This window comes from Rhinoderma darwinii, chromosome 6 (genome assembly GCF_050947455.1).
Source record: "Rhinoderma darwinii isolate aRhiDar2 chromosome 6, aRhiDar2.hap1, whole genome shotgun sequence".
In the NCBI taxonomy this organism is placed as follows: Eukaryota; Metazoa; Chordata; class Amphibia; order Anura; family Rhinodermatidae; genus Rhinoderma; species Rhinoderma darwinii.
Window position 1 is genome coordinate 50,031,909 of NC_134692.1, and position 14,943 is coordinate 50,046,851.

At 41.2% G+C, this 14,943-nt stretch overlaps 1 protein-coding gene across 1 annotated transcript in view; it reads left to right on the top strand.

Annotated features, from left to right (window-relative positions):
* Nucleotides 1–12,030, top strand: part of ITGB2 (integrin subunit beta 2) — a 64,562-nt gene extending 52,532 nt beyond the window's left edge. The window contains exons 11-15 of the mRNA XM_075831197.1: nt 142–386; nt 4,620–4,830; nt 8,852–9,060; nt 10,373–10,539; nt 11,641–12,030. Of these exons, the coding sequence (XP_075687312.1) occupies nt 142–386; nt 4,620–4,830; nt 8,852–9,060; nt 10,373–10,539; nt 11,641–11,727 (919 nt within the window). The 3' untranslated portion in view covers nt 11,728–12,030. The remainder of the gene's footprint in view (nt 1–141; nt 387–4,619; nt 4,831–8,851; nt 9,061–10,372; nt 10,540–11,640) is intronic.
* The last annotated feature ends 2,913 nt before the right edge of the window (nt 12,031–14,943 follow it).

Consider the following 14,943-nt stretch of genomic DNA (forward strand, 5'->3'; position numbering starts at 1 on the left):
TCAAACTGTCTCCGAGGTGAAGCTTCATTATAAGTCCCCTGAACTCTGTCTGAAATGTTATTTCAAATATTTTTTGCATTATGGCCATTAATAAAATATATTTCATATGTAAAAATGTATCATTTTTTTTCTCATTCACAGCTGTAATAAGGGTCACCTTGGGAAAAATTGTGAGTGTGCAGAAGGAAGTAAGACAAGCCAAGAACTGGAACAGAACTGTAGAAAAGACAACAACTCAGCTGTGTGCTCTGGAGCCGGGGAGTGCATATGTGGGCAGTGTATCTGTCATATAAATGATGACTCTTCCAAAAAAATATTCGGCACTTATTGTGAGTGTAACAACTGGGGTTGTGAAATGTTCGAAAACAAGCTGTGTGCAGGAGAAGGTGAGTTCTTGAAAATATCTGCTGTGTGTAGTGACTTGGCTTACTAAGCATGGCAGTGCCACCTAGTGCCATGTGAGGGAATCTCTTTACGCTTTATATTCAAATGAACAAAATTAGTAGGTACGAACCTGAAGCCCCTGGCCCCAATGCAAAATCCATCTACCATGTGCAATTTTAATACTAGTGTCTTCTTATGTGGCAGAAGAGCCTTTGGGCACCCTCAGGAACCAGGGACTGGATGCAACTGCCACCTCTGTACTTAAATTTTTAACAACAGGTTTCCTACTGTGCACCTCAAATTTTCATTGTGAGGGATACATACTTTCTGGGAATAATGGCTTTAGAAACAGTAGAAAACCAATGTGAATGAATAAAAATGTGAAGGGGGCAATAAATGACAACGAAAAAAAAAAGCATTTACACTACTAAAACAAGAAGGCAGTAAAGAAGCAATAAAAAGCTATAGGGGGAAAAATAAATGATGTAAAAAACAAATAAAGGCAGCAAAGCTGGAGACAGTCTCATTGCCAAAGAAAGTAAAACTAACCCTAAAACGTTCTTCAATTATATAAATAGTAAAAAGGTTAAAACTGAAAGTGCTGGCCCTTTAATTTAAGTAATGAGGGAGGAGAAAGCGAACATACTAAATATTTTTTTCGCCACTGCGCTCACGGAGGAAAAGGAAATAGCAATTGAAATGCATGGGAATAAACTAAACTCGCCATTAAAGAGGACCTGTCACGTCTTCTGCCATCTAAAACCAGATGGATAGCTTACCAGCCGCTGACGCGCTAAATGTAGTGCTGGTTTGCTTTTCTTTCTAGCCATCCACGTTCCCCTGCAATAGGCCCTGTTAGTTTCCGTGTTCCCTTGCAATCAGTCCTGTTAGTTCCGAAAGCCTGTCAGTCGCCTCAGACAGACAATTGCCCCACACAATGCAATCGCGGTTGTCAGGGCAGCCTGGTAGCCTAATGAAGGGCTTTCCGTCGGCCCCATACAGATTGAATGGAGCAACAGCACACATGCGCGACCTCCGCTCCTTTCAAACGTGCGATCGTGCAGTGAGCGGGACGGGGCTCAGGAGCCCCATTCTAGATATCGGTGGGTGTCCCAGTGATGGGGCCCCCAACGAGTATATATTTATTACCTATCCTGTGGATGAGTGATAAATGTTAATTGTGGGAAAACCCCTTTAATAGTGCCTGAAAATAGTGCCACACAATGTGCCCCCTAAAATATTGCCACGAACTGTGCCACTCAAAATAAAAGTGCTACAAACAGTGTCCCTTGAAAAATGTCCACTGCATGCTGTGCCCTCGAAAATAATTGTGCCACAATCAGTGCTCCCTTCAAATAAAAATGTAAACTACACGCAGTGCCCCCTAAAAATAGTCACACAAACGGTGCCCCTGAAATAAAAATGTCCACCACATGCTGTGCCCCACCCATAAAAAGTCCACTACATTCTATGCTGTGCCCCCTGAAAATACTTATGTCGCCAACCCAAGTAAAGATATTCACCTGTCCCAGCTCCCACGCTGTAATCTTGCGATAAAGGCCTCTTCTTGCCAGGTCTAACGTCTGCAGAATGACGCAGGCAGCACGATTATGTAATTACGCCTCCTGCGTCACAGAGAAGATAAATAGATCAACAATGCGCTCAGCCATATTATTTTAACAACTGGTTCGGTAGAAACCGTCCGGATCACGCCACTGCCCTAAGTTACCAAGTGCCCTATTTAGACTCCCCTGTCAGCCCATTGACTGGACAGGGAGATTTCTGCAGAGATTTTTTTATTATATAATATAGAATATAGCCCTTTACTAGTCCTTGTTTACATTTTTAGGTGACAGGCTGTCTGGCTCTATGTTTTTAATGCAATGGCTATGATTTGGTGTGTGTGTGTGTGTGTGTGAATTCGAATTTTTGTTTAAAATTAAGTATCAGTACTTGCCATACGATGCACTATAGCCAGTCACAACATAAGCAGGGTTCCTTATTTCTCAAGTAATTGGCTAAAAAACTTTACATGAAAGTACTGGTGTCTCCTATTTGCTGAGGACTCTTTCAAGTATAATTTACATTGGCAACATAATGCTGTAATAACCAGCAAGTTTGTGGACCCACTGGGCTAGTCTGCCAGATTGGAATAGGGCCACCTCTTCACCCTTAACCCTTCTACAGGGATCTGGTCTTCGCTGTGGGGTCGCTACCTTTTGAGTTGGTCCTGGCGGAGTAGATGTTGGCCAAACAAAAGCTAGGCAGAGACAGTCAGATGGTACCTTGGTGGTAGTAGATAGGAACTGGATTACTGGAAGCAGGCTGGTGCCGGATTGCTGGAAGCTCGCTGGTGCCAGATTGCTGGAAGCTCGCTGGTACGGGATAGCTGGAAGCACGCTGGTGCCAGATAGCTGGAAGCTCGCTGGTGCCGGACTGCGGGAAGCACCCAGGGGGCACAGGATACTGTAAGGTAACAGACTTTGGATACCGGATATCAATAGGTGACAGACTCGGGATACAGGATACCAATAGGTAACAGACTCAGGATACGGAACCTTCGCAGGATAAAATTAGGTTTTTCCAACTTTGCTCAGGCAATGCGGAAAGGTGCAGGGTCACTTATAAGGGCCAGGGTGTGCAAGCATAGGTTGGGGCCCTTTAAGAACAAGCACTAGCACGCGCGCACCCTACGGGCACAGTCCAGGGGAGGAGGCAGAGAGCAGAGCACGCTGGCGTCCCTGGAAAGGGAGACGCCGGCGGGGATGCACAGTGCTTCAGTCGCGGCTGCTGGTAAGAGGGTCAGCGACCAAGGGCATAACAGCTAATATGGCTCTATTATACAGCAATTAATAACATGTTAGGCTTCATTCGCATCTGAGTCTGGGTTCCGTTCATGGGTTCCATTAGACCTTTCCATCAGGGGAACCCATGAACGAAAACTAAGCTTCCATTTCTAATGGTCTCTGTTTGTCTCCGTTCTGTAAGGTTTCCGTTTTTTCGGCTGAATCAACAGCGTAATCGACTGCGCTATTAATTCCGCAAAAAAACGGTAACCTTATGGAACGGAGACAAACGGATTTCATTAGCAACGGAAGCATTACCATTGAAATCAATGGTAATGCAAACGGAAATTTAGGGTTTCTGTTCATGGGTTCCCCTGACGGAAAGGTCTGACAGAACCCATGAACGGAACCCCGACACAGATGTGAACGAAGCTTAAAGCGTTAACACCCCATTATTAGCTAGAGGACTCGTACACACTTTATTATAGAGGATAAAAATTGGTAACATATTCTCTTTAAGGCACTAAAGTTATGCACCCTAGAGGCGGTAGCATGCTGACAAAATCTTTGGGGGGGATTTATAAACCTTTCTACACCTGTTTTCTGGTATAGAAAAGTCACAAAAGGCTCATAAGACTTTTGAATATTTTATGCCGCCCTCTCCTCTTTTGGGAAAAAGAGTGTGTCTTAATACACGGGCATGGTCATAGCAGACCAAAAAAATTATCATTTCCGCTAGAAAACTGGCACAAATTATAGCTGGCGCAGATTTCACTCTGTGGGGTGTTGCAAGCTAGAGGCCCGTGCAAAGCTCTGTACCTTGCCCCCCCCCCCACCCTTCGATCAGACTACTCCCCCTTCCCCATGGGACAGTAAAATAAAACAAAAGCAGAGCAGCGTCAGGACTTTGTAAGTGACACAACATTCAGTACATTGAGTGCTGCGTCGCATATAAGGCCCTTATGCTGCTCTGTGTCAGGACCTTGTATGAGCAGTAGCATACAGAGGGAGCCAAAGGGAACCCGGTTGGGGAAAAGCGAAGAGAGTGGTGAGGTGAGTATACATTTTTTTAAATGTTTTTTCTTTTTGGGGTGTGGGGGTAGATGCCGCGGTTGTTACTCCACAATTGTGGCGCACAGCCAGCCAACAGATGAGACGCATTTTTCAAGAGGAGTTAACCACTTAATAAATATGTCACATCTTACTTCAACAAATTGTTTATTAAACTGGCATATAATAAATCCCCCATATGTATTTACAAACCACGGCACAGAGAAGAAGGTAAAAAATAGGAGCCACACAGCAAAGAAGCTCCGGCCATATTACAATGGTGTAAGAAATTCATATTTATAACATTGAACTATTTTAAATGATTTGAAAGATTTTTAGGTTTTGCTGTCACATTATTTATACCTGTTCAGCCTGCAACCTGTTACCTTTATTTTCCAGGAACCTGTTTCTGTGGCGTCTGCACTTGCAATGCTGACTTTGATGGTACCGCGTGTCAGTGCAAAAGATCTACAGATAGGTGTATGAATAATGGAAGCATATGCAGTGGCCGAGGGGAATGCAAGTGCAATTTATGTACTTGCAAAGGTGGTTACATAGGACCATATTGTAAGACTTGTCCTGGATGCCCTTCCCCCTGCCCACGCTTTGGGTAAGCAATATGCAAGATTATTGCCCTGCAAATAATTACATAATGTAAAGTGCGTATTATTCATGAAATTAAACAAAAAAATTCAGCTGTCTAATCGCTGTTTAGCCTTTAAATATGTATATGTCTCTCTGGAAAATGCTGAATGACAATCAATATGGCTGTCAAAATGCTGCCCATAAATGTTGGGAAAAGTAATGGCCACCTTATTGGTTGTTACCCACATATCCAAGAAACAGATGTAACTAAGAAAATGCAGAAGAGAATTTTTAACAACTTGCCAGAAGCCCACAACTTGAACTATATACTCACAGTAGATTTTTTTTTTATAATTGCATTACAATGTATTATAATTGCGGTATGATTGAGCTTTTTTCCAAAATAATGGTGTTGCCCATGAGAACCATAAAACAAAATGACAGGATCTGATTGGCTGTAAAATGTAGAAATAGAAGCACATCCCCAAAAAAAAATTTTTTTTTAAAAATTAGAGGGGGTGTACAACAGTTAACAGATCCAGGTCCATGGACTTCAACAGATATAAAAGGGTAAAACCGCAACATTCCAAAATAAAGATGAATTGTGAGTCTTTATTCACCCCACAGTCGCAGACATGCTATGGGGTGAATACAGACTCACAAATTCAACTTTATTTTGGAGTGCTTCAGTTTTTCTCTTTTATATATAGGATTTGATTGGTTGCTAGGAAAAACACCTCTGCGTGTTATTCTTTATTTATTTTTTTATATACTACCTGCATTATATCAGGAACATAGCATGGCCAAATGGTGCTACTGAACATACATCGAGTTCTAGACCTCATTATTTTAATGAGCTCTGATTTATTAGACACAAATAATTAACACCCGGTAGGTTTCTGTCCTCCCTGAGCTTGCCTTAGGACATCTGCATTAAGATTTGACAGATGTACAGCCCCAAACTCCCAACCTGCCACACATATATTGACACATAAATAATTGTAAGAATCAGAACAAATGCTTTTATATTGTAAGGATAAATGTCTGAAGCTCCAGTTTGGAGCCACTTTAACTATTTAATTTGGTAGTTGCATTATTAGTAATTATCTAATATAATTTTGTTTCCTGAATTGCTCCTTGTTCGCGCACTACAGGATTAAATTATGCCCATTACAAGTGCAGCAGCAGGGAAATAAAATGTACTCCTGGTAACATCAGTACAATACAATCTCTGCTTACCGTAACTGTATTCTGCTGAATGGAGTAAAGGGGCTTTTGTGATGTTCATCAGCATTTTGGTAGCTCCTTTCTTTTCCCTCCATTCACAGAATACAGATAGTTCCTGTATTGTTTTGGGGGAGGGGGGGTGGTCACTGAGAACAAGCGCAGGGAATTTGCAGCAATACACTACCAATTATAAACGGAGCAATTCATGTTTTAGGCTTCGTTCACATCTGAGTCAGGACTCCGTTCCGACCCTCTGTCGGAGCTTTCCTTCGGAACGGAGCCCTTACTGACACAAACTGAAACCATAGGTTTCCGTTTGCATCACCATTGATTTCAATGGTGACGGATCCAGTGCCAATGGTTTTTGTTTGTCTCAGTTGTGCAGGGGTTCCGTCGTTTTGACGGAATCAATAGCTTAGTCGACTACTCTATTGATTCCGTCAGATCGACAGGAACCCCTGCACAACTGAGACAAACGGAAACCATTAGCACCGGATCCGTCACCGTTGAAATCAATGGTGATGGAAACGGAAACCTCTGGTTTCAGTTTGTGTCAGTCAGGGCTCCGTTCCAACGGAAATCTCCGACGGTACTTCGGAACGGAGCCCTGACGCAGATGTGAATTGTCACGGACACAGGGTATGTGGACCCACTAGGCCGCTCCGCCGTAGCGGGGAGGCAGCTGACCAGGTCACAGTCTATGCGAAAGTCAATGGCAGACAGTAATGCTTGGGTACCTGAAATAGTCCGGACGGTGGCTGTGGCTACAGCACGGATGGAGGCTGGTGCGACAGGTGGCGCCAGACGTGGCGGGCAGTATGCGATGAAGCAGAAGACACTGGACGTGGCAGACGACACTGGACGTGCCAGATGACACTGGAGGTGGCAGGAGACACTGGAGGTGGCAGGAGACACTGGAGGTGGCAGGAGACACTGGAGGTGGCAGGAGACACTGGACGTGGCAAACGACACTGGACGTGGCAGAAGACACTGGATGTGGCAGAAGACCCGACTCCAACGCTGGTAGGCACAGGAACTGGAACAATACGGATTACAGGAACGGGTAACAGGGCACGGGTAACAGCTGGAACGGGAAACACTAAGGAACCATTTGCGAGACAGACTGGGATAGACTAACAACGCTCAGGCAAGGATTAGAAGGCCTGGGGCCTTCTTATAGACCAGGAAATCGTGGCAGTTGATGATGATGATGACGACTTCCTATTTGCGCGCGCTGTCCTTATAAGGCCGGGCACGAGCGTGCGTGCGCACCCTACGGTACACAGCCGAACGGAGCGGAAGTGAGCGCTGGCGTCTCCTAGGAGGGAGACGGGGACCAGCGCTCACGGATCCATGGCTGCGGGCGTTGGGAGGTGAGTAAACCCGACGGCCCGCGGCCATGGACGCTACATGAATGAAGCCTTAGATGTACATTAAAAGACTGATAATGTAATGCCAATATTAATTAGTTCCAGGACAACCATTGTAAGTTAAAAACCATTGTAACGTGAGACCATAACTCTATGAAAAACTAGTGATTGGTTTCAAAGCCCCAAAATATCAACCCAAATTAGGCAAAAATTTAAGAATAAAGAAAAATAAATGGATAACTAATACAGATAAAGTAAGTACTTATATAGAAGAGTCAGAAAGAACTATTGGATGCTGTAAATCACTTTCTATGATGAGGAGCTTCTGTAGAGTTCTGTACAGTACCCATCATACTATAAAAATAAAATGAAGCCACCCTCATCTGGTGTCCAAAGGAGCAACTCATCCTGGTACAGGTAAATAGAAGTACAAGACATGTAGTACCGTACATTATAGAGGCGATACTAGAGAGCCAATCAGTGCATGCACTTCAGTATTACCGGTATTTTCCCAATGAAATGTCCATGCTGATTGGCTGAATCTTCCATGTGCCTACAATCCTCAATGTCTGTGGAATTTCATAGAATATTTTTTATTTCCTCATTTTTCATGTTCTGTTTTAGGGTTGTTTTTAAAAGTAATAACATTTACCCGAAAATAAAGCCTCTAATTCTCCTGTGCATAGTGATGCCATATATGTGCATAGTATGTAACGTATGACGTCACTATAGCGCAGAGGAAAAAAAGACCCAATTTTAGTTTTAAATGTATCTCCCTTCCTTAACTTATAAAGCAGCCCCTGTACATGGATAATAATCCAAATATAGAAATATTTTAGTGAAGGCGCAAATGTAGATAGGGTCGGGGTAGATGAGCCAAAGGTTGGTGGCCGGGAAGTTATTTTAGGTTTGGGATAACATACATTTTGTATTATCGGAACGTATAAATGCCTGAGCACCTGATGCCTATGCAATATGTTTTTGTGTAGCGCAGAATGTCTTCTATTGCTGCATGTGGCTTCAAAGAGATGTGCACTTTTTTGGATGGGTTTCTTTATTCTTTCTTTTTTTTTTCTTTTTTTTCATTTTATTCTTTTTTTTATTTTTTTATTTATCTTTTACTATTGGGCCCCAGGTTAGTAGTAAACACATGATCTATGTGATCCCGGTTGTTACCATTAGATCTCTGTTAACATGAATCTGCATACGCAGAAATGCAGAGAAGACAGATCCACTAGTTGGGAACCAATCATAATGATCATTAATGATCATATTAACGATCATTATTAGATATACACTGTGTACCTGAAAGGATATAAGAAATGCAACTGTATAAAGGCTTGCTACACGTAAGGATTACCAGTGTAACTATACATAGTTTGGTTCATTTAATAAGATTGATATTTTCAGTATGAAATGTCTTAAAAGTTTGGCCTTCCCATTTCATAGGCCCTGTGTCGAATGTCATATAAAGCATAACGGACAGAATACTGGGAACTGCACAGATGTTTGTTTTGGAGCCACAGTTAAACAAGTGGAGACGGTGACAGAGGAAGCATTCTGCAGAGAAAAAGATTCTGACAACTGTTGGATGCAGTATTTCATAAATGAGGAAGATGGTGAAAATAAGTTCTCCATAAGATATACGCTAAAAAGAGGTGAACACTATTAAGCTGAATTTCTACCCTTGTTAAGAATATATAATAAAAAAGTAATCCATACTCAAAAATGTTGTGATGCTCGATAAGTCCTTTATTCATAATAACTGACAGATAATTTTTTTTGTAACATTTTGGTCGCATTATGACCTTTTGCAAACAATCTTTTTAAAAAAATATACAGTATATATATTTTTATAAACCTAATCCATATGTCAATAATGATAAATCAATACAGATACAAGTTAGCAAATAATGGATTTGAACTATCTGTATCATATACATATGTACAAGTACCAGGTGTTATGACACTAATTTGGTTCTCCAGACCCTACCCACCCTGTCTCTTACAAGAGCCAGTAGCATGCGCACTCAGGATCTCTGGGTGATGTCATTCAGGTGTATAAATACCACCTCAATGTCTTTCTGCTGTTACCAGAGCACGGCTTCGCTTCCTGCTACAGCTTGATTGATGTTTTCCAGCTTGACCTTGTCTTGTGTTTGACATCATCTGTACACCTGTGGCCATTGGCCTTGGCTTTTATTCAACATCTGTCCACCTGTGCCAGTTGACCTTGGCTTGTCTCGACTTTATCTGTCTGCTTGTTCGCACTGACTTCAGGTTTTCTCCGTCTTCATTTGTCTGTCTGTGAGTTTATGTCATCCTTCTCACCATATCTCCCAGAGGGCAGTTAATACCTCCATGAGCGGGTTAAGGATGAAGACCAGGAGCTTGTTAGGCTCTGTATTTTTTTATATTGCCTAAAGCCAGCCACAGTCTTGAGAGTTTTGTCAGTGGATCCAGACTAGAAGACCATTCCCTGACATCTTCCATTGGAGGATGCAGGAATCAGGTTGTATTTCAACCCATCAGATCCTATTGTTTCCCCCAAGATAAGAGTTACCAGAGGTATCTGGCAACTTATCTTGCTCCCACCATAAAAATAGCAATAATTTATGACAATAACATTGTATAGTGGAGTTGGGAAATATCTATTGTTCCACAGTTTTTCCTTTACTTGTGTAGTAAAAGTCTTGGCTCACAAAATAATGTCTTGGTTACTAGATAACAACCAATATGACCACACTCCAAGACTTCTCACCCAGGATTCCTAAAGTCCTAAATGCAAAGCTGAATTATATAGTGATAAAGGAGCAGGAAATGCATCACTGCGGAATTATGCAAATTTGCCGTTGAGGAGTCTGGGGAGACTTAAAGTTTCTAAGATCACTCTCAAGTTCTGCTTTTCATCCATAAAGAAATAATCTCCAACAACCCATTCAACAACCTCTTTTTACTTTTTATTCCCAGAATGCCCTGAAGCACCTAACGTGCTTTTCATTGTGGGAGGTACAATTGGAGGTGTCACTCTCATTGGTCTGATTGGTCTCATCATCTGGAAAATTTTCACTGAACTTAAAGACCGAAATGAATATAAGCACTTCGAGAAAGAAAAACAGAAAGTCAAGTGGGATGAGGTAAGATATATAATCTCCCATGTTTGTCCAATAACCATAAACCAAGAATGAAAAGAAAAATATACTGTACGTCTCAGTGTGAATATGTAGACGCTGCCTGCTTTGCGTGAGAGGACCACTTTCTCCTACCATATGTTTGCAGGTGGAAATGGTCTGACTCTTAATTTATATTACAATTCACCTAATTGGTACCTTCCCCATGTTATCTGCTTCAAGACCTAGCTGCATGTAAAGGTTGTCGTCCACCTTAAAGTACTTAAGCTCTCATTAGAAGGCCTAAATGTTGTCAAGAGATCAAGATCATATAAAGGGGAATAGTTTGTGATTGTCGGATGTACACGGAGCTTTGCAATAACCAGTTTGCCTTTATGTGTTATCATGCATGGGCCCCATTAAGTACTTCCTGGTATAGAGGAGTGGATACCAAAAAAACATAATTTAAACTTTTCTTACCGAGTCAACAGCTGTTAATGAACCATAGGAAACCTATACAAAAATGTTTATTTATTATCTAGCAAGGTTATGGAGTTCTGTAGATTGAACAGTGAACTTCTTGATATAAGCCACTGAATGTATATATAACTTATGAGGTCTCAAGCACTGATCGAGACATCGTTGATCGGCGCTCACTTGCTCCTGTTACACGGAGCTATGGATGGGGACGAGCGGTCGTCACTCCGATTGCTCGTCCCCATCCGTTTACACAGAGAGATGTGATGGCGACAACGATAATCTCACTTTTATAAAACGATACGACCAGCAGATGATCGAGCGTTTGCATTATATTAACGCTCGTCTACCCCGATAATTGTCCTGTGTAAAACCCCCTTAAGTATGGCCTGTTCAGTAATTTTAAATGAATATAGTTCTTTCTCTGATTTTTTTTGAGGGTCTTTAGTTTTCTTTTTGTGCATCTAAAAATGTTGTAGTCATTATTTTGGAAGAATACTCCATATCTTCACTGCACTAATGAGCAATGAAATGTAGCTTGAGTTGCCTGAAGGAAGCACTACATAGATGATATGAAGAGTATTTTATGATATGTATATTGTGGCAGTATTATACTATACTGATTTTTTTGACTATTTTCTTTTTATTTAGAATGTCAATCCCATATTTACTACTGCCACCACCACTGTGAAGAATCCTAACTTTGAAGATGAAGATGAAGATGAAAAATCAATCTAACTAACAGCAAGAGCAAAATAATGATTTATTTCCTATCTGCTTCAAAGATATATATACTTAGTTTTTTAGTTACTGGGTTTTTATCACTTAAAGAGGCTCTGTCACCAGATTTTGCAACCCCTATCTGCTATTGCAGCAGATAGGTGCTGCAATGTAGATAAGAGTAACGTTTTTATTTTTAAAAAACGAGCATTTTTGGCCAAGTTATGACCATTTTTGTAGTTATGCAAATGAGGCTTGCAAAAGTCCAAGTGGGTGTGTTTAAAAGTAAAAGTCCAAGTGGGCGTGTATTATGTGCGTACATCGGGGCGTTTTTAATACTTTTACTAGCTGGGCGTTCTGATGAGAAGTATCATCCACTTCTCTTCAGAACGCCCAGCTTCTGCCAGATCACGCTGTGACGTCACTCACAGGTCCTGCATCGTGTCAGACGAGCGAGGACACATCGGCACCAGAGGCTACAGTTGATTCTGCAGCAGCATCAGCGTTTGCAGGTAAGTAGCTACAACATCGACTTACCTGCTAACGCCGATGCTGCTGCAGAATCAACTGAACATAAACAGAGTTAAAGCTGTTATCTGGGATTTTAGAATTGACAGCCTTTCTTTAGGATAGGCCATCAATATTAGATCGGTGGAGTCCAACTCTCTAGACATCCCGGCTGATCAGCAGTTTGAAGGTGCTACAGTGCTCGGGAAAACGCAGCAGCCACTTCATTGTTTACATCGGTTTCAGTCTAGTTCGTACATGCACACACAATTATATTAGTATTGGTTGTGCATGGTATTGCAGCATTTTCCTATTAACTTACCATCAATTTTAAAACCCAGGATAAATTAAAAGTTTATGGCTGCCATTAGTTGCTACCAGAGGGACAAAAGGAACTTACTCCATACTGTTTTATCAATAAGTTCAATGTATGAATAGCATTAGAAAAGCTCCACCTTGAGGGAGAGTGAGAAGAGGGAAGTAACCAATAGTCAAAGCCACGCCTCTAACGCCGTCCAATCCCTGCCTATAGACACCCAGTTCAGGCCACACAGTATCATGCTCCCATAGAGCCTCCCCACAGTAAAAGGCTGCCCCCACATAGTATAATGCTCCATAGTGCCCCCACACAGTATAATGGCCCTATAGCTGCCCCCACACAGTATAAAGCCCCATTGCCTCCCACACAGTATAAAGCCCCATAGTGCTTCCCACACAGTATAATGCCCCATAGATGCCCCTACTCGGTATAATGCCCACACAGATGTCCCCGTACAGTATACTGCCCACACAGATGCTCCTATACAGTATAATGCCCACACAAATTCCCCCATACAGTATAATTCCCCATAGCTGCACCCATACAGCATAAACCCCTTATAGCTGCCCAATACAGTAAAATGCTCCATAGCTGTACCGATACAGTATAATGCCTCATAGCTTCCCCATGCAGTGTGCTGCCACCATACAGTATAATGCGCAATAGCTGCCACCATACAGTATAATGCCGCCATATTGCCTAATAAAAGAATTATAAAATAAATTCTCACCTAGCCACATTCCCACGACGAGTGGAGGAGATCCCTCTGCTCCTCCGGTCTGTGGCTCGGCGCATGCAGGCGCGATGATGTCACTGCATCGCGCGTGTCTATGTCGAGCCACTCACGGCCGGCGTTACACAGTGAACGTTATAGCAGGGAGCTAACAGTTCCCTTCTTCCGCATTGGATTCAACTGTATCTGAGTCCTGAGGTTGAAACCGGGACATAGCATCAACCGCCCGGGACTGTCCCTCTGAATCTGGGACTGTTGGGAGTTACTAAGTATACCAAAGCATTATATCAGCGATCAGAAGATCACATTGTGTCTCCTAGTACGACTTAAAAAAAAACTGTAAAATTTGAAACCTTTAAATAAATGTATTAAAAAATAAAAAGAGAAGTGAAGAGTAAAAATAAAATAAAAACATTTTTTTTCAATAAAAAGGGGGTTTATTTAAAAAAAGTGTTTAAAAAGATAAAAAATACACATATGGTATCGCCGTGATTGTATTGGCCCAATCAATATAGTTAACACATTACTTAAACCGCATGGTAAACGCTGTACAAAAAGTATAACGCAAAAAACAACGAAATTGCATTTTTTTTCTTCCCCACCAAAAAAATATAATAAAAGTTAAGCAAAAAGTCATAAGCACCCCAAAATAGCTCCAATGAAAACTACACCTTGTCCCGTAAAAAATAAGCCTATATATGGCTACATCGACTAAAAATGTAAAAAGTTATGGCTCTTTGAATGCGACGATGCAAAAACAAAATATTTTTGTCTAAAAATGTTTTTATTGTGCAAAAGTAGTAAAACAAAAAACCTATACATATTTCGTATTGCCGTAATCGTAGCGACTCATAGAGTAAAGGTAAGATGTTACTTATGACGCACAATAAATGGTGTAAAGTTAAAACGCAAAAAAACATTGCTGGCATGGAAGTTTTTTCAACTCCCTCCCCAAAAAAGCTAATAGTAATCAATATACTATATTCACCCAAAAGTGATGCCATTAAAAAACACAACTTGTCCCAGAAATAATAAGACCTCCTATAGCTATGTCGGAAAAAAGTTATGACTCTTGAAATGCGAAAATTAAAAAAACAAAAATAATTCTTAATCATTAAGGGGTTAGCTCTTTTTAGAAAAAATAATGGAGTTTAACGATTTTCATATGTTGAAGTAGTAATTATATTGTAGATAAACGTGATGCACTTAGGGTATATTTACACGGGGCAGTAATGGTGTGGCAAAGATATATATACCTACAGAATAATGTGACCAAGCACCAAGGTTCTAGAAAAAATAATCAAAAGTCTTTATTGACACATAAAACACTGTTAAAAAATGGAGTCCCACAATGGGTAAAGCGACATCACCGGAATGAAATATATAGAAACAGCATATACGTCCAAGACAACTGGTATATGTGTCATAAGTGAACATCATAAATAAAGTGCAACATGCTGACTGCTAAATAGTTATATAAGGGACATATGTCAGATCTATAATGAGTAATCACCGAAAGTTTCAAAAATATATAGGGCAACTTACAAGTAACGGAGGCAAATACAACAAATAATGTACCGTGCCTCAATACATACCCATCTGTATAGAGAAAACCGGGATGGTGCCATTACCACACTGTAAGAACTGTGTAAAACCTTACTGTATGCAAATAATG